Here is a 20,363-nt window from a genome sequence, read left to right on the forward strand (position 1 = left end):
TTTTGCTAACTTCTAGAAATATCATGAATGGTTAAGAGCTAGCCTTCAATACTTAAGTGGTGGGCATCGCGACACAGCTTCTGTAGCTTCCCTCATTTTATTGACATGATGTGTCGATTAGTGTGTGTGCCCCGGGAGCTTCTTTAAAATGTTTGGTCTTCTTTTATCATGCCGATGCAGCGGGGGAAGTAATTGTTGAAGCCCTCAATCACACACACTCATAACTCTCCTCCTGTCTCTTAGGGAGGTGCGGAAATAACTGGATGTTTGAAATTGGGTTAAGAGAAGAAAACTGGGTTGAAGAGCGGTCCATTTTTAAATCTGGCTGGTATTCGAACTTCGTCGAAGAGGGATTTAAAAAATACTACGCGCAGCCTGACCCAAAAGATTAAATGCATGTGTATGATTTGGTGAAAGAAAAGAGGAATGCATTCGTTGAGATGACCCGTGTCAGAATAAATGCGGTTTCCGAGTCGTTTCTATGCAATCGGTTGATTCTCGGGGGGGAATAGCTTCTATATTTCATGGTGCCTGAATTGCATTAAACACTCTTAAAGACGAGACAGACATTGACAACCTTTCGCACCAAATGGCGATGAAGCGATGTAAAGTAACGCGGCTCGCCGGCACGGTGATCAAGATGAAGAGCGTAACCCCGTCAGCTGCTGGGTAGAAGTGTCAAAGTATTCAGACACGGCCCGAAAAACCCGACTGGTTGTCGCCCAATGGCACGAGGGCGAAAAAATAGACCGCAGTGGCCCGGAATGGGAAGCAGGGCAAACAGCTGATGTAGATAGGCGCGCAGAGATGGACGCTGACTTGTTTATTTATTTGTTACATTTTTTTGCCGAGATCGGCTATGATAAAAGTGAGTGATGTTGATAAATACTCACACAGCTAGTTTATCAGCAGCTGTCGGGCCTGGGGTTGCCCGCGGCAGCTTCTGAGGCTGATGACCTCTGAGGCCCGAGGCATTGGGAGGGGGAGGAGGAGGAGGAGGGGGGGTAAGAAGAGGTGGATGCTGGGTCTTGGACAGTGTTTAACCCCAAACCGGTCAGCTGATATTACGCACGTCCAGTAGTATCCGTCAAACATTGTAAGGGGAAAAAACAACAACATGATCTTCCATAAGCGCCCCTGAGAGTCTGCGATGCCCATTGCACAGTCATCACCACGGTAACATTTAGCACACGGGTTGAACGTGCGAACATTCAGCGTGCTAGTATCGCTCGGTATAACCGCGGTGACCGCGTCCAGGAACCGCCTGCTGTTGAGAGAGATTTCCCAAGTGGAATTGCTCAGTGGTGTTTCTGGATATTGTTTATGACTTATGCAGCTATATTAATTATCTTGAGACGCCACCGCACATAAAAGGGCAAAAAGTGTGATTTCCGTCTATTTCTTTTGCACAAATAAGACCAAAAGAAACTGTATTTCTCTGAGATCAGCACCAATAAGCATGCGCGATTACAGGATCATTATTAACGTCTTCAGAGAATTGCGGGTTGCTGATCAAGGTGTTACAATCCCCAAAGTTCCTGTGATCATTGCAGACGTCTAAAGACATTATCTTCTGTCCTCCCCTTCGGTTCGCTCCGGTAGTGGAAGATCTGTCGGTTGCAAGTGATGGCGGCTTTGTTGTGATCCGTTCTTCGTGTATTTGCCCGTTACTGTGTTTACATACTTATGTTTTCGGGCCACTTCAACCCTTTTATTTCTTTGTTGTTTTTTTATTAGCGAAATGCGCTACTCTTGTCAGTGTATTAAAAATCTTTGTGTGGGTCTCGAAAACAAATCCTCCAGCCCCGAGGTCCGCGCTGTGTGTGGAGCCCTTTTCTCTTTGACACTTCCAAATTGGACTTAGAAATGCGTATTACAATTTGCCACGTGCAGTCTTTTTTATTTTTTTCTGCAAAAGGTGGCTTAACTGAATGTTGTGGTAAAACAATGTCATGTAATGAGCAGACATGAAACGTGAAAAACTGCAGAAGGAAAGGGAGAAAAAAGAAGAAGAGAAACGAGTGCAATAGGAGAGGGCCCACGTGAGGGAAGCTGTGTGCACTGTGCATATGTGCAGGCGATGTGCCTGTGAGACCGTGTGCACCTGGAAAGCACTTGACAGATGGTTACTTCAGCTCTGGATGAATGTTGCTTCTTTTTTATTTATTTTTCACACCGTGTTAAGCCTCTTTCATAGATTGAAAGTGTTGCGGTCAGCATTTTGATCAAAGTGGACTCTTTCTCTTTCTTGGTAGTTTGCTCTGCATCTCCAGGGTGTGTTTATCCTGACCCCGGCCATTTATTTTTGTTTGATTCCCAGTGAGCAGAGGGAGATCAGAGCTGTGAATTTCTCTTCTGTACTTCTGTGTTTTTTCTTCTTTTGTTTGCCAGTTAGATTACAGAGCAGTACATCACCACATTGTATCAGTGCATTCTCAAACTGGAGCATAGATGTGGAGAGGATTATAGATGTTTGGGGGGAATGTGTCTCTGCAATCACAGTAGCATAGTGTATGTACTGTGGTCCTTTCCTCCACTGACCAGACCATTAGTTAGACTATTACTGCACTAGTTAAGAGCTATTAACACAGGTCAGCTGACACAGACGGAGGACACTACAAAGTCAGGCCACAGATATATCCATAAAAATAACAACATCGGTGCCATAAAAACACAAAGTGCTTGAGCCTCAGTAATAAGGTGCTATATATGTTTTTTTATCTTTGACCTTTTTAAATAAAGAATACAAAGACGATGCATCCTGAATCTCTCTTTTACGATTATTACGGTTGATCTTATCTCATGAATAAAACAGGGTTGTTTTGCCTCAAATCAAATGTCAATGTAACATTGCCGCATGAAAACCATTTCATACATTCATGGGTTAAGTTTCAGTCGTGTGCCAAAAAAAGCAAAAATAGATTATAGTTCCTCGCAGATTTTACACTGACACTGGTGTTATATTACTGTATTTCCCTGAGAAATTGTCTTCCTAAATTTAGCATGCACTCTCTGCAGCAGATGTTCGTGCCCTTTTTGATGCCGTGGGTAATAATCGTTAATATTCTTGCGGTTTAAAACTAAATGAGGCTTTAATGCACTCTGATTCCATCTTCCAGCACTCATTAATTTTTTGTGTATAAATCATTTCTGTTGTTTTTTCTTTTTCGTATTTTTGAAAAAGATGAACAGCACATGTTGTGGTTGAAATGGAGGTCTTTAATAGTGAGACAGTCCTGTTTTGATTAGAGCTTCAATTTGAAATGTCATCGTGAAGAGAAATTCACCGAACCGCTCGGGTTCGCCACAGTATCTATCCATACCCCCCCCCCCCCACCACCACCACCACCCACAGATACCTTCAGCATTCACTATCTTGCTACCATGCTCCAGTGTTCATGGAAGTTGATTGCTGTTTATTCCTGTTTAGCGACAGTGAGTCCTCGCTCCCTCTGTCCTCACCGTCACAGGTGCTGCTCTCTCGGTGTGTTTGAAGCCTCGTCACTAATCCTCTCGCCCTCTTTTTTTTCTCCAGATGGTCACAAGAACAAAGAAAATTTTTGTGGGTGGATTGTCAGCCAACACAGTAGTGGAAGACGTGAAGCAGTATTTCGAACAGTTTGGGAAGGTAAGACAGTTTTTAGTATTAATATTATTAGTAGTATATCCCTGCATAGTATTCATTGCATGCTGTGGTGCTGGCTGCTCATCCCAATGAAAGCCGTATCATCATTTAGAGTGAAATATGTTAATTGGATAATTACACAATCAGTGCACAGTGCCAACCCCCCCTGTCACTCAGGCAGTGTTGCCGCGGTTTGGACCACACGGCCGGCGCTGTGGTCTTTATAGTGATCGACAAGGAATGTGTGGCTTAAGAGAAGCCAGCGGCACAGGTTTGGCTCCTTGCCCGACAGTAAGACAAATACATCTCTGCATTGACCAGCAAGCAGCTGCAGATATGGCAATAGCGTTGCATTGCCCACCATGCCCGGTCAACAACATGCATTTTTCTCCCAGTGCAAACAAGCAATGGTTTCCCAAACCAGAAAAATACATATACAAAATTAAAATATATGGTTGTACGTCACTGGAAATAAATATATACATAAGGGTTTTGATGTTGTGGCAATACTGTGCTCTGAAAGTCTCACACACACACACACATACAAAACCAGTTCATTCAGCAGAGGCTCACATTCAGCTGTTTGTTCCTGTCTGCTGCAGCAGTTTCTGCTCTCATGACCGATACCCCCAGCAGAGTGAGCGAGGCATACATGCACACACGCATTCACACAAGGACACACACACACACACACACAAAAATGCGTGTGCGCAAACGCGGTTTGATACAGTGGCAGCATTTCACAGATAATGTCTCCACACGGAACGGAGATCCATTTCCCAGTCGTCATATTCCACATCAGTCAAGGTCACCTTGGGCTGCTACAGTGCCCGCAAAACCAGCACTTGACCTTGGGTTTAAACAATTTCACAGAGGATGGATTTTTTTCCCGGGCACATAATGTACAACGTCCCGAAGGAGACGGGAGGAGTTGCAAATTAATAGAAACTGTTATTTTTTTATTTATTTTTCTGCTTCAAGACAATCTGCCATCAGCTCTCCCGCTACAAAGCCCTCTGTCAGATTCTTGACTGAAAGCGAGCAAGGTGAAGGACTTTGTTTTGCTCTTTATCTGTGGAAGTGGCATTAAAGACCTTGCCGAGGCCCGGTCTCACCGTTCCAAATAAAGACGGCTTATTTGCACAATAGAACACGGCGGGCAAATATTCAGCACGACTTTGCAATCAATGGATCTGAGAAAGGGCTCAAAATGATTTTCGACTTGATTGAATGACATAATTGACTTGATTATACAAAGTTTTTTTCCTCCTTGAGGAATCCTCAAATGCTTAGGAGGAAACAAACAAATCAGGCTGATTGAGCGAGATCTTGTGCATGTTTCTGCGTGAGCTTTTATAGCCTACTTGTGCATGCTTGGATGTGTCTGCAGTACCGCTCTCGCCATGCGTGAGTGTATCAGCGATTAAGTGTATTTATGTGGGTGCGTGATTAAGGGTGTGTGTGTGTGTGTGTGTGCGTGCGTGCGCACGCACGGGCAGGTTTGAGTGTCTAAAAAGGGGAAATCAGAGTGGATATTGTGGGCTGTGGCAGACGAGATGCAGAGCAAAAGGAAGTATCGTTTTTTCTTCTTTCCGGTTTCGTGTGTTATCATTCTTTTCTGCCTTACACATCCCAGGATTTATTAAATAACCTGCCTGTCACTGCAACCTACCATTATCGACACACACACACGGGAAAACCAATTAATTCAGTTTCCCCTCCGTAAGAATATTGGTGTGTCTGTGTGTGTGTGTGTGTGTGAGAGAGTCTGTCTGTCTTTCTGTCAGTCATCAGTCAGTCTTTCTGTTCGTCCCTCTGCCTTTTGTGCATCTCAAGGGGAGAGGAGGAGGAGGAGGAGGAGGAGGAGGAATGGGAAGGGGGTGCAAGCATTAGCCGGCGTGGTCGCGGGACAGCTTGCTATTTATATTTCTGGGAAGTGTGTTTTAAAGTACTTATCAATCATCACGCAACTACAGCTTAAGGCGCCGGCAAATGTTCTTCCTCACTGGGAACAAGCCTTTTCACTGATATTATTTTGGTGTGTGTGTGTGTGTCTGTGTGTGCGTGCGCGTGGGCGTACGCTATGCTTGGCGGCAAAGGCCAATTAGCAGGATGTGGTCCACTGAGATGACTGTGGTTGGGAGGCAGTGGAGGGGAAACAGCTGGTGTGGCCACAATTGGGTCACAGGTTCTGTCTGTAACCTCCACATCCCCCCCCCCCGCCTCAGTCCCTCCCTTCTGACTCCATTCTGTCATGGAGGAGAGGTGGCATTTGTTACGGGGAGAGTTTGACAGCTCTCATGCACATCAGTCTCGCTGCCACTCTCCCAGCCGTCACCATGAGAAAAGAGCACATGCCCGAGACCTGGCACAACTTCAGAGGAGCTCCTCCACAGCTTCTTCTTCTTCTTTCTTTTTTTTGTCGCCTTACAGAACATGCTGAAGGTGTGCATTCGAAGTGTTTGTGACAGTCATTTGAACGGAACTGAAGTGTGGTTCTGTTTGACTGATTCTAATGCTTCTCAGATGGATCCCATTATCTGCCTAATAGTAGCCACATCCTGCCTTGCATTTTTTTTCCTTCTCTCTTTTCTCAGGCAGCACACTGCACCGTAGCCCTGCGAGCCAACTGAGACAATCTTATCAGCACCGCCTGGCCTCCCTTTATATTCAAGGACTCTTAACTGGAGGCTGGTGCTATTTCAGTCTTGCAATGAAGTCAAATGAATATGTGTGCTGTTATGTGCTATTGTGGAAACATATACATTGTTAGGGAAGACAGTGTTATGTCCCTTTTCTGCCCTTCTCCTTTTGTAGGATCTACACACCTGGAAAATCAGTTCCGTGTACGGACTCGTGCTGTTTTCCCGCCAAATAGGAGGTTGTAACTTTCCGAGTTAAAATGTCCAACATTCCAGAGAATGTTTACAGTAACCATAACATGACACCACCTCATAACATGGCGACATATTCTGACATGTAGAACAGGTTTTACTCTGTGATCGTAGGTATTGTTATGAATAAATACAGGAACTACAACGTGGTCTTTGTCGTTTACCATTTACAATGCGTGAGTCAGATCACTGCTTCTCTGTGGAGTCGGGCGAGATGAATTTGCCAAGCAATCTACTCCCTCTAAAGCCTCTCCACCGAAAAGCTAATTATGAACGTGAACATCATAACGGATGTAAACAATAGAACCTGGCTTGTCAGTACTCACAGCTGTGGAGCTAGCATCTTCATTCTGGCTAAATTAAATCATTGGACGTGCATATTATAGTCACAGTTTCCACATTTTTTTTTTTTTTTTTGTCGAGCATTTTATTTATTGATCGCTGTCGGGTTTTTTCTTTTTGTTTTGCGTGGTGATGAATGCCCCCTTATTTTCCAATAGATTTAACACCTGTTGACAAAACGCCTACAACTCCAAAAGCGTTCCACTGAGACGAGCACTTGATTAAAGATGGGAGTTGGTGTGATGACACCTTATAATTTTGGATCTGATGTACCAGCAGATCCCTGCCCAGGCATGAAAAGACAGTCAAATGCATAATTAGCTCGGGTGGCTAATGCTTTCTCATTGGTTTGTTGTAATCAGCTTGCGAGTGCATCTCAGTGTCCTTATTGGGCTCAGCTGAAACAACTCCTGCTCACTGACTCCTGCCCGTTGACTGGGCTTTGCAGTGCAAGTCTGAAGCTGTATTTTAGTTTCATCAGAGCTACTTGCTTCCATGTCACTGGGCTGCCACAATCGTCCCTTTATGTCCAGGCTGTCCTGGTTCTCATGCTCCACTGGTCCACAGCCAAATCCTGGAGGTGGAGCTGAATGGGAGGAGGATGAGGACGGACATTAACCAGTTCACTGCCACTGGGCTCAGGAGGGATACGGTTAGACTCACAAAGCTCACTACTTAGACGAGCTGAGCCCGGAGTCCGAAGATGAGACAATACTCTCAAAGTAGAGGGAGGAGGAGGGGGAGGGGGGGGACCTGTTGGAGGACATTGCAAAGTTATGGATAGGAGTGAGCTGATGGACAGTGATGGTTGTCAACGTACTGAAGAGAAGAGACCAGGCTCCAGCAGCAGCGAGCTGTTTCACCCCGGGCCAGGCCAAGCGTCTGCATACTTCTCTTATACGGTCAACTGAGAGGAAGCAGATGAGAGGAAATTATAAAATCTTCGGGGGGAAAAATTATTCCTTGGTTAGTGCATGAAATTCGTTCTGGAGCTTTGGTAATCTAATACCGTGGCTGACTCTTTGCGTGCCCTTAGATTTTTGTAAAAAGCTGCAAAATAACCATGTGACCGTCTGTGAGGACTGTATGAATTAATTGAGCATACATTCCGAAGTGCTTAGACCCTTAACAGCATTGGGGAACACAACAACACCAACAAGAAAAAGAGCACATATTGCCTTAAAATCAGTTAGTTTTCCTGAGGATGAGATAGCAGGCTAAACTGTCGCAGTATTAGAAGGTTGTAAGGTCGCTTTGCGTCTTTGCAAACTTGGACCCGAGTTACTTTTATTCTCGGCCCTGCCATCATGCTTCAAAATCACTTCAGACTCGTCAAAGCTCCAGGAATCATTGATGTGACACGGATAACGCGCTCCTCGCCTCATGCATTTGATTGCAGAATTAAGCGTTTACCTTGACGTGACAATGCCGTGAAGCTCCTCCGGTGACGACGCAGCCGATTGGCCGTAAACTGGAACCGGTGAAGGCACTCTGGGCTCACATCGACGAGACGGACGCACCTCGGAACTCTCCGGTCAGTGTCCGAAAAGGCAAACACAGATGATTAATGCAGGTAAAAAAAAAAAAAGATACACTTTATATGAGTGAAAAGAACCTAATCAAAAGGCCACGGTCCTTCATTCCACTCCCTCTCCGCTAGTGCAGGTGCACATTTGCATGCCATTTACATGGCAGCTTGCGGTGACCACCACCACTCCGACCCTCCAGTGTCCATCATCCGCTGACATTCTGTGATTGTTTCCTCTCTGCCACGACTCGCCCCAATCAGCGAAGGATATAGTCTGGTTCCAGTGATTATAAGGAGTGATCAGAGCGGCGATGATGGAGCATGTGCCTTGCCGTGGAGATTTAGCCAGAGGCTTCAATCTCATTGCAGTCACTTGTAGTTAGTGGCTGAGACTATGGCAGTGAGAAGGGCAGAGCAATATAAATGAATTGGCTATGAATGTGGTTACGGCTGCGCTGCTGCAGGGACACACAGAGGGAAAGGGCCAGTTAGACAAACTATTTCATATCCCCCTTGACCTTTATTTGCCCAGTGGCCCAGCAACATTTCCAATAGAGGAGCTTTTAAATGGCCACTGAAGAATGGAGCTATACTATTCACATAATTTCTTGTGTGTGTCTGCCTTTGTATTGGAGCGGCCGCGAGCGTGTTTACGACAGGTTGCTGCATTTTTACTTAAAAGATAAGACCGTTAACAAAATATCAGATGGATTTTTTTAGTTTTGTTGTATCGCTGATCCTTACAAGTGCCCCGTCAGACAGCTCGGTGCTGTGCAGCATAGGTGGTTCTCAGAGATAGGGAGCTGTGGATGCAGGGGGAGATTGACACCTTTCTGTAGGCGCGTCGTCTCATCTCCAAACTGCCCACCGCACCCCCTTGAAATGGCTCCCTCGGGGATAAGCCGGGGATTGGCTTGATTGTGTTATCGGCGACTGATCGGGTCATTGAATGATGGAATTTTGAGCCCCTGTTCTGCTTAAAGAATGAAATGTTTAAAGAAGATTGACTGTGATTGGATCAGACCCAGCACCTGCTCAAAGGGTCAATCGGGTGAAGGCAGGAGGCAGCAATCTCGGCCGTGCTATTGTGACACGAATGGAGGGGGAAATTAATGCGTGTGTTGGGGAAGGGGTGTTGGTGGTCGATGTGTGTGTGCGCGCGCGCGTGCGTGTGCGTGTCCATGCCATTCAACAGGGAAGAGGTTGAAAAATGTCATCAGAGGAAGTGTCATGAGTAATTTGCAACAGTCTCACCATCAAACCGGCGTGGAGGTGCACGCCTCCACCTTCACGCCTCCAACTTGGCCTCGCGAACAACAATCTAGTCTTCGGGGAACCCCATGTGGGAGATCACTTCCGTCGGATTCCAGATTTAAAGCTTGTGATATTGCAATGGAACAAAGGGTCCGGATGGTGGGAGCCTGGCGATTTGAGGAAAACTGTCATTTTAATTATTTATTTGTTTACATGTTTTGTCGGTTGGACAACTAGCTCAAATTAATAATTAATTCTAAAATGTTTACGCCCTGTGGAATAAAAAAGTTATGTTTACATTCAGCGTTCCTCCCCAGAAGGCACAGAGCATCCTTCAGGTCGAACTAAATGTGTCCAGAGCAATTCCCTCCTAAAAGCCAAATTAGCCAAATTATTTGTTAATCTTCTTCTCTCCTGCCTTTTGCTGACACAGAGCAGCACATGTGGCCGTGTTACCGCCACCTGCATGTCAGTGGAATAGTGTTTGGAATTGGTGGCAAGTGCAACTTGTGCAGTGCAAACCAAACCGGGAGTCACTGGTCGTCAAGCAGCTCTAGAGGGAGAACCCTGAGAAGGAGCTGGAGTGAGTGCTCAGTGCTGTGACTCATGCTCCCATAATGTTGCTGAGACCTCATATGTTGTTGGCACATGGCAGTCATATGGTGGCATATTGAATGTTTTTTATTTGATTTTTAAGAAAAATAAATCCCATTTTTGAACCTCTCAAAATCTCTGATCAGCTTTAAATATAGATGCATTTTATTTCATCAGTTTAACTGGTGGACAAAGTGAATCCTGTAATGGCATTCAAAATTAATGATGGGTTACGTGCAAGTGTCTTTGTAGAATTTAGGATGGCCCAAAACCTTTGTGACAAAATGTGTTTTGTTTTTGGGTCAGATGTGAAAGCACATTCAAGAAACTAGTGCATTAGTCAGTGAAATTGACAAGCGCCATTAGCAGTAAATAAAACAGGCAACGATTGTGAAAGGGCTCCAACAAACATTTACGTGTCTTCACCTTCCTAATATAATGGTTGAGGTCATTTTTTCAGATTTTTCAGAAAACACAAAAGGTCAAAACGACCAAGGTCACACTTGACAATATACAACCGGGGTAGATTTGTTCAACTGAGGACGTCGGCCATTTGACCAGAAGTGGCATTATTCTAGGAAGGTGACTATTTGTAACTTCTACTCAGGTTTTACTCCAGTGAAATCATGTCGCCAGTCACTCCTGGAGGTCAAGACTCAACTCCTACACCGTGATTAGTTTCCCAAAGCATCTTTAACCTATTCAATGAACTCTTTACCACCTGTTCCCTCGTTAAGGAGGACTTGGAATGGGACACAACCAAACGCTTCCATATAGCAACATGCAAGGAGGATTCAATCAAGCGTGACAGCTCATTTGGCTCATAAGCAGCGGGGGTGCCGGTCGGTTCGATGGCTGCATAGATAAACCAACTGTCTATGGGAAGGTGGCAATGATGGGGTTAAGTAGCTTCTTAATCATTTCCAAAAAATTACCATGTCACGCAATGTCCCCAAACGTTCTATGTCTCAGAAGATTGATGGATAAGTGGTACACATTTCCTTGCTATGGCTCAACTCGTGTTTTAAGTGTTGTGCGGACGAGGCACATTTGAGTTGAGGTCCGCTGAAGCTGACAACGGCCCTTGAGTGACGGCCCTAGTGTCTCCGGTGTCACTTTGCAGCTGTTATCTAATCGGCTTTTCAAGACGATGCAAAACCGCTTTTCAACCCAAATAACCTTTTTCATCCTCATCAGACATTTTTCTGAACAGCGGGATTTCAGTGCTCCACAACACCCGCTCCCCCCTTCCCCTCCACCCCCCATCTCTACACCCCCAGGAAAACCAGTGAGCATGAGCCATGACTCAGCACCACCTGGAGATCAGGCACAGCTCAAATGATGACGATGCGCGTACATCTGAGCTGATTTGCACAGCTTGTAAAAGGTGTTTGTGCGGTCGTCTTGATGGATTCATCTCGAATACCTAAACAGTGAGGCGATTGCCAAACAATGCTACTCTGAGGCTTTACACACATTTTTTATTCCATTTACATGCATATACAATTTCTCCCAATATTGCCTTTTTTTCTGAAAAGTTGACATCAGCCCATCTGCAGTAGTGGATCTTGGCTAATAAATCCATCGATATATCTAGAGAAAAGTTGTAAAAAGCAAAACAAGAGCTTTCCAACTCACTCAATTTGCAGTCCTGATAAACATGTGAAAATGGACAGAAAGGTTTCAGAGCAAGTTAATTCAACTGCCTCCCGATACAGCAGCAATCCGATTTAATACCTCTCCATATACCTGCCTTCACAATAATTCAAAGCGAGAAAAGCATACTTTACCATCAACATTTGATTGACAGGCATCCCACGACACTAGTTTTTTTCTTCTTCGCCTTTATATAGCACAATGGGAATATAAGAGGGTTGAAAAATGACATTAAATAGCCTGCTGTCTGTCCACCTACTGCATTGTGACCAGGTCCACAGGCAGCTGCAGCTCATGCTGTGAGTGCCTCCCACGCATCGCAGAGCCTCCTTGAAATCTCAACTAGGCTCTTAAATATGGATATGTACACAATGCTTGATGCCAGGGGCGAAGGAAGTCTCAAAGGTTTCACTTTTTCTGAAACGCTCACTCCTGTGCCTCTGTCTGCACGCCGTTGGGTCTGTGAGAGTTAGATCATCTACCTTTTAAGGCCTAAAGTAACCCACTGTCTTAAATGATATAGTTGTTAGAAACTGCTTGTTCGGGTTGTCTCGACACAACCGTAAAAGCCCAGCATTGGTAGTGACAGTTTCATTATATATCTGGTGATATTTGGCTGGGGCAGAGTAAGTAGGCCAAACAAAACAGGGTAATTGCAATGAAAAAGTGTAGTTTCAGCAAAAGCTATGAAAGCAGTGGCTTCAGGTTTTTTTCTCTATTCTTTTTCCAACCTGTTCTTGTGTCTTATTTCTTCCACAGCCCTTTTTTGTGTGGTTCCTCTTCTCCGTTTCATTTCAGAACTATCCTTATTTAGGCAGCTTTTATTTTGTATGATTAAAACAGCTCAGCGAGGTGCGGTGGTGTCGCGCCTTTAGCGAAATGCTAACGTCCGAAAGCTGACGAGTTTCAAGATTATTACCAAATCCGCCGCAATTACAGAAGCGGCCGTTGCCAGTGAAAATGTCCGGTCTTAAGCCGAGAAGGTTTGGTAGGACCTCGAGCCACGACAGCAGTGGGTGCCATCTTGACTTTTAATGTGTTCACAGTGGAAACATGCGGTCGTGGACATATTGACAAAGTGATTTAGCGGTGTTGGATTTAAAGTCATCACAAAAGTCGTTCCATCATCTGGGAACTAGCTGTGCCAAACTTTGTGGCAATCTCGATTTTTCTTCTTCTTTTTATTTCAACCCAATCTCTAAAATCATCTTGACATATCCTCTGTTTAGCATACATGTCTGTACTAAAAGGCATTACCTGCTACAAGGCCTGCCACAATGAATCAATACAATCTCGAAAAGTTGATTATTCGAATATTTGGGAACGAATTTCATTATTGATTCGTTGTATCACACCACTCAACTAGACAACTAGATACCTTCGCATATCACAAGATTGGGCATTGAATTATGAACATTTTGGCATTAGTTGCATGCCAATTTTATAAAAAAATACCGTGCTATGGTAGAAAGAAGATTTTGACCTTTTCATGACCTTGACCTTGACCTTTGACCCAATTGATCCCAAAATCTAATCAAATGGTCCCCGGATAATAACCAATCATCCCACCAAATGTCAAGCGATTCAAGAAGATGTTGACCTTTTCATGACCTTGACCTTTGACCCAATTGATCCCAAAATCTAATCAAATGGTCCCCGGATAATAACCAATCATCCCACTAAATGTCATGCGATTCAAGAAGATGTTGACCTTTTCATGACATTGACCTTGACCTTTGACCCGATCAATCCCAAAATCTAATCAAATGGTCCCCGGATAATAACCAATTATCCCACCATGCATTTCGGTTTAATACTTTTTGTGTTATGTGAGTAACACGCATACAAATAAATAAATACACGGCGATCAAAACATAACCTTCCGCATTTTCAATGCGAAGGTAATAAGTCGCAGACAGAGATGTTTGAGTATATATACAGTATATCTATATAAAAAAGAGCAGAGGTAGAGGAAAGACCATAATGCTGCCTTGCGAAAGGCAATGAGTGTTGCGACGCTCCGCCGTTGGTGAATCTAACTGGCTGCTGCTCTCGTCGTGCTGGAAGCGGAAGGCATTCAGACGTAGTCAGTTAGATGTTCCGATGTCTGTGGGACGTCCTGAACAAACATAAAGCAGAACTAGTGGTTAATTCTTCCGTGGTGGATGGCGGAAAAGATAACCGCAGCAAAGCAACAGAGATAAGCCACGCCCCCTCACCAACACGAATGACTCGCTTGAACCACAAATAGTCGGTCGGTGCTCACGCGAGTAAAGCGTCAGTTCTGTTTTTGATTAACGGGTTAGAAATGAATGTTTCTTCTTATTTTATCCGATCGACAGATTAAACGCTTATTAAAATAATCGTTGGTTGCAGCCCTGCATGCTACCTCATAGTTGGTTCACATGGATATTTCAGTCTTGAACAAGTGGTCGGTGGTAAATGGCTGATGCAGCTTTCTAAAGCCGTACCACATTCTGGTTCATGTGTTGTGTCGATGCGAAGAGCTACTCATGTATTTGCCTGGTTGAGACGGGTCAATGCAGAAGGGTTTGCACACTGCGAGTGCCAATTCATTTGTTAATTTATAATAGCAACACGCATACAGTGAAATGACTCGGTCCTCATCGGCTGCCTCTCACTGAGAGGAACACGGCCTGGAAAACTGCTTGCTCGCTGTTTGCGTAGCATTGCCGGGGACATTTACTCTGATGTAAATTGACCGCTGATTGTATGCCCGACCTTATTGGTTGGAGTTTAAAACGAGTCCACTTATACACCTATTTGGATGTGTGTTTAGTTAATGGAGCTAATCAAAGTCCTCATCGGATCCGCAGGCTCTGAGAACGAGCACAGAATAAAAAAGTCGCCGATACGTTATAGAATACAATTTGGTAATCTAATTCAAACATATATTTTGGTCCATTGCATTTCTCGTGTAGGTTTTATATATATATATATATCTTTTTCGTGTGAGTAGTAAACATAAACTGTGTGTATGCGTGTATGTGTGTGTATATATATCTATATATATATATATATATATATATATATATATATGTATGTGTATATATATATATGTGTGTGTATATATATATACTGTATATATATATATAATTCAATTCAATTTCATTCAATTCAAGTTTTTTTTTGTATAGCCACAAATTACAAATTTGTCTTACTTACAATCTACATACATCAACACATCCCTGCTAATCGGACATCGGGAAAGGAAAAAAAACTCCCAAATAAAGAAAGGAAAAAAAGGGAAAAAGGAAAAGGGGAGAAGAAGAGAGGATCTATCAGATGATGGAATGGATGCAATAGATGTAATGTGTGCAGAGGACGAGTTTAAAATAAAAATATGATTATGATAGAGGATAGTGGAGATATGAATATTAGGCATATTCCACGATCCACGATCCATATCCTCCATGAGATGGAAGCAGGGGGGAGGGGGAGGAGGAGGAGTGGGGGGAGGAGGCGTGACGATGGTGCGGAATTCCCAGCAGGAGGCAGTCCATCAGGCAGATGGGATCTAGGGATCTCATAGGTCTCATCAGGCGGATGGCCATAAGATATGTATATATATATATATATATATATATATGTGTGTGTATATATATATACTATATATATTCAATCATTTCATTCAATTCAATTCAGTTTATTTGTATCAATACAAATTACAAAATTTGTCTCGAGTTCTACAATCTGTACACACATTGTACACATAGACATCCCTGCCATCGAAAACTCCCAACTCCCAAATAACCCAAAAAATAAAAGAAACCTGGAAGAAACCTGGAGGGAGGCAATAGAGAGGATCTCAGGATGACATGAAGAAATGAATCCAGATGTAATAGTTGAGATGACAGTAGAGTACAAATACAGAGTATACATGAGACATGATGAAAAGTTCAGCAATATCATATTCACATATTCCATCCACGACATCTTCCATCAGCATCCATCAGGCAGATGGCGGGAGGGAGAGGAGGAGTGCGTCAGGACAGTGTGAGAGTCAGAATTCATGAGGACAGACGATCCATCCAGACATCAGATGATGCAGATAGAGGCCTCATAGGGTCCGTCCGGGAGAAAGCAGAGTTATATATATGTACATTGAGAGATGAAAATTCATCCTTAAGGATATATATATGTGTCTATATGTGTGTATATATATATATATATGTTTCTGTGTGTGTATATATATGTATATATCTGTGTGTGTATGTGTATTTAAATACACTATGATCAGAACCATTATAATGCCAAAATAATGGCGTTATATAAAATAAAGGCAACATATTGGGCCAAATTACTCCATTCTGCTCATTAACTGTTTGAACAGTTAACGGCGGGTTTTGAAAAGTGAAGTAAAAGCTTTCTTGTGGTTTCTTTCCAAATCCTTTTTGAGATGATTGACGGGAACACTGTATGTCACACTTAACAAAAGCTATTTTTTGTTCTCCTTGAGGCAACTCTATGGCAGTCGGCAACTTCAAGCGGAGCTGCCTGGAGGCGAATGGATTGATTATGTTTGATGATTGACAGGGTAATGACGCCGCAAAGGTTCATGTTGGTGGTCGACCACACTTTAGGTGAGCTCACCCGTCAGCACAGGCACTATCTGTTCAAGGCATTAGTTTGTTTATCCAAATACATGTGTATGCGTGTAGATATATATATATAAACACACTAATGCTTATAGTAATAATGAGATCACCATGGGATAAAGATGATAACATTAATAATATATTTGTTTAACAATACTGAACAATGTCAAACCTTTAATCCCCAACAAGAGCTATATGGTAACATAAAAACAACCACGTGTATCATCAAGAAAATGTAAACTGGTGAAATATAAAATGATGCGTTTATTCAAAGATCATGTAATGCCAACAGCACTCATCAGTGGTTCTCGGTGGTGGAAAGAGGTGATCAGTAATTACGCGAGGCATTTCTCCGGTTGTTAAAACAGAAAGCACTTTGGGTTATGGGCCGAGGTTGAGGTCGGCATTAGAGTGGCGCGTCTTGTGGCTGCGTTTTATGTGGAGGCTAATTCAACACACACACACACACACGCGCACACACGTAGTGTGTCTACATGGTGGTCATTGCGTTTTCCCTTTTGTGGCCACTTGACCTCCACGTCTGATTTACCCGTTGTTTCCGTGTGCTTTCTAAATAGCGAGCTTGCTCCCGAGAAAGGAATAAGTAGTAGTGGGCGAGAGGGCCACAACACATCCCTATCTTAGCTGCCATGCCATGAATAATCTTTTGCTTATTTTCCAAAGTGGTATCTCAGGGTTCTGGTCGAATTGTCTAAAAGCTAAATAAATCTGCTTGATTGAACTGATGGCACAGAGCCAAGATCTGGCACCAAGTCTCGTCTGTCAGCGTAATCTTTTTGTCACAAACACATTGACCAGGCTCCTGCACAGACGTGCACACAGACACACAGACACACACACACACACACACACACAGACACACTCGCACACACCAAAGCTCCCTCCAAAGCCACTTCCTGATCGGGAAACTTTGAACCCAACATGTGGCCCATAAGTCCTATCCACAGGTAATTAGGTTTGATGGCTAGTTGAGCAGAAGCATGGATTATTATCCTCCTTTCTGTCTCACCCGGAGCGTTGCCTCAACTTGTTTTTGATAAGCCCGCTGCCAGCCCAGCATCAGTCTCTTCCAGCTGAACACACATTGTAAAAGCCACCGAGGAGCACTCATCCCCTTTTTGAAGACGAATTACCCACTAAAATACAATTACGTAGACTGGGGAGGCGTGGGTCAAGATGGAAAATATATTTCAATTCTGATTGAAAAATGAAGCTCTCCATATATATATATATATATGGAGAGTATCTGACTCTCACACAAGCACAGCGTATTTCTCCCTCTAGTGGTTTAGGGGAAACCCGTTGTGTCGGATGTGTTTATGATAGACAGGAATATGTTAATGTTCCCTCTCACTCAGTGCGTTTACATGATGGTATAATTCGAATCTTGCTTTAGTCGGACTATGCTATCTTTTGGGGGATCTGCTGTTATCCCAATATACATGACAGTGAGTAATTCGAATCATTGGCCGAAAGCATGTCATATCCGATACGATAGGCGGCGCTGTTTTCATTACAACTCGTGGAGATACAGCCATTTCCGCTTGACCTCTTCACCACCACCAACAACAACATTTCGAGAAAGATGGCGAACAGAGAGCAAGGCGAAGCTACATCCCTCTACTATTCTTCCATGGTGTTAATAAGAGTACAGCGAATGCAAATGGCGCTATTGGCTGAGTTGATAACGGAGAGAAGACGCCGTCGTCGAAGGTACACGGAGAATTTAATTTATCGTCTCTTTCGACTTCCGGGTCACGACATGGGAGGGAGGGGGGAGGAGGGCGGCGGGATCTCGAGCATGCGCAAAGACGCAAAGTCCAGTTCCGAATCGAATTCACCGTTACATGCCGCGAGAGTCGAATTATCAACTGGATCGGACCGAGCTATCCAGGGGTGTTAATCGGATCGAAGTCGGACCGCACATAGTCCGACTAAGGTGTTTACATGAAACGGATAATTCGATTTCAGTCCGACTAAGCCAATAATTCGATTGCATGTAAACGCACTGACTGACACTCGGACCAACTGGTGGGAGTGATGCCCAAGCTAAAATTATATTTCATTAAAACTCATTGATTTGGCTCGACCGAATTAGTGTCACTTTACATTTTGTCTGTCGTTTACTTCTTTTTTTCTTTCTCCCACTTTTTTCCTTTTTTAATGTATTTCTTTTCTTCTCCGGTTCTCCTTTGGTAGCACAGTAGGACAATCACATGCCCCCCCCCCCCCCCCCCCACCATCAAGATTCAAATCGTTTGTTGCACCCGGATGCACATCTTTCAACCTTCCACTATGTCATATAATGGAGGGGGTTTGTGTGTTAGCTGCTGGTACCATGTTGGGATAGATGGGGGGGGGGGGGCAGTTTTGAATTTCATTTGAATGTGATACGAGGTGAACACAAAATAGACAGGCGGTGTCGTGCTCAAGTGACGAGTTGATTGCATCGAAGTATCTGCCAAAGCAAGCCTTCCAGCTGCCAGCTTGCTGTGTGAATAAGTGGATATGTGTGTGGATGTAAAAAAAAAAAACTTTCATTGAAAAGAAGTCAGACTATAGGCGCTGGGAGCTGCCTTTACAGCCGTGTTTCCTGCTAACCTGCTCTCAATGGCGTTGCCTGGTGACCACATGCCAGAATATTCACACGGCATATTCGTGACGGTATACGTTATCGGTTTGATTGACTTGTTTTTCTGACACACGCTCGGAATTAGCACGGGGATTTGTGCAAATATTTTGTTTGTGCATGCGCGCGCGTTTGAGTCTGGTGTGCTGGTTCGGGTCCTTTGGGCCAAACGGACTCGGGTAACAAATGTCATTCTGGCCATCTGCTCGTGCAGCGCCTGCTTTGGCTCGGACCTTGTTCGACGTGGAAGCGGTCCTGTGAATAGAAGCGACGCGCCGACACTCCGCTACGCCTTAATAGGCACACACACTCCACATCACTGGACACCGAAAAAACAAGACAGGAAAAATTCGACACACTGAATTCATTCTCACAACCTATCGTTATCACAGTTTCACAGTCCCTGTGTGTTGATATGGATATTCTGTGCTTATTCCCAATTATTGCCATAGTTTTTCTGCTTAAAGCAAGTACGTGTGTGTGTGTGTGTGTGTGTTTATTTCTTGTCCCAGGAGTACTGGGACGGCATCGAAGCCGGTCTCAATGCAAAGTCCAGGCGTGGCAGTGTTCCCTGATTGTCTTTGTCTTGCCAGCCGAGCTCCAGCTGTGTGCTGTTGCCGGTTGTGCTGCTGCCAATAAGTTTGTGCACACCTGAAATGCACACGTTGGAGCAGGCATCGCAGAATACACTGGAGAATATCCCCCTCCCGCAAATTATTGTCTTATTTATCCGCTTACTGAATCATGCCTAGTGCTATTTGGCCTTTTGCTAATCTCCAAATGAACTTTAATACAATAACAATATACATGCAAGGTTAACACTCTACTCAATGGAGCCCTGTGATACTTGATTTTGAGCTCGATACTGATATTGATGTGTCAATGTTTAAAAAATCGGACAACATAATATTTGCCTTTTTAAGTATTCTTAAAATAAAGACATTACAAACATTTTAAATATCTCTTTTTTTTCATATTTAAAATATGAACTATTGTCTGTACCTTGAAACCATGTAGTTAGTTTCCACAAGTTTGACTCTTGAGATGTCACGTTGGCGTCTTTGTGACCGACCTTTTGCTTTGATCTCGTCTTTCTTCTGTTGTTCCACAATGAGTATTCCAAAAGAAGAATGCAGATGAACATATAATGGCAGCTCATGGGATTTCCAAAGCGAGTGGTATTTACACAGCATGAGTTCCG

The 20,363-nt window shown here is 43.8% G+C and overlaps 1 protein-coding gene across 8 annotated transcripts in view; it reads left to right on the forward strand.

Moving 5' to 3' along the window:
- The window catches only part of msi2b (musashi RNA-binding protein 2b), a 240,001-nt gene that overhangs the window by 68,991 nt on the left and 150,647 nt on the right, over positions 1-20,363 (forward strand). For all 8 annotated transcript variants that reach the window (XM_056443666.1, XM_056443656.1, XM_056443677.1 and 5 more), the window contains exon 6: positions 3,536-3,628. In XM_056443666.1, coding sequence (XP_056299641.1) covers positions 3,536-3,628 — 93 coding nt within the window. The remainder of the gene's footprint in view (positions 1-3,535; positions 3,629-20,363) is intronic.

The sequence above is a fragment of the Pseudoliparis swirei genome, chromosome 3 (assembly GCF_029220125.1).
Source record: "Pseudoliparis swirei isolate HS2019 ecotype Mariana Trench chromosome 3, NWPU_hadal_v1, whole genome shotgun sequence".
NCBI classification, from domain to species: domain Eukaryota; kingdom Metazoa; phylum Chordata; class Actinopteri; order Perciformes; family Liparidae; genus Pseudoliparis; species Pseudoliparis swirei.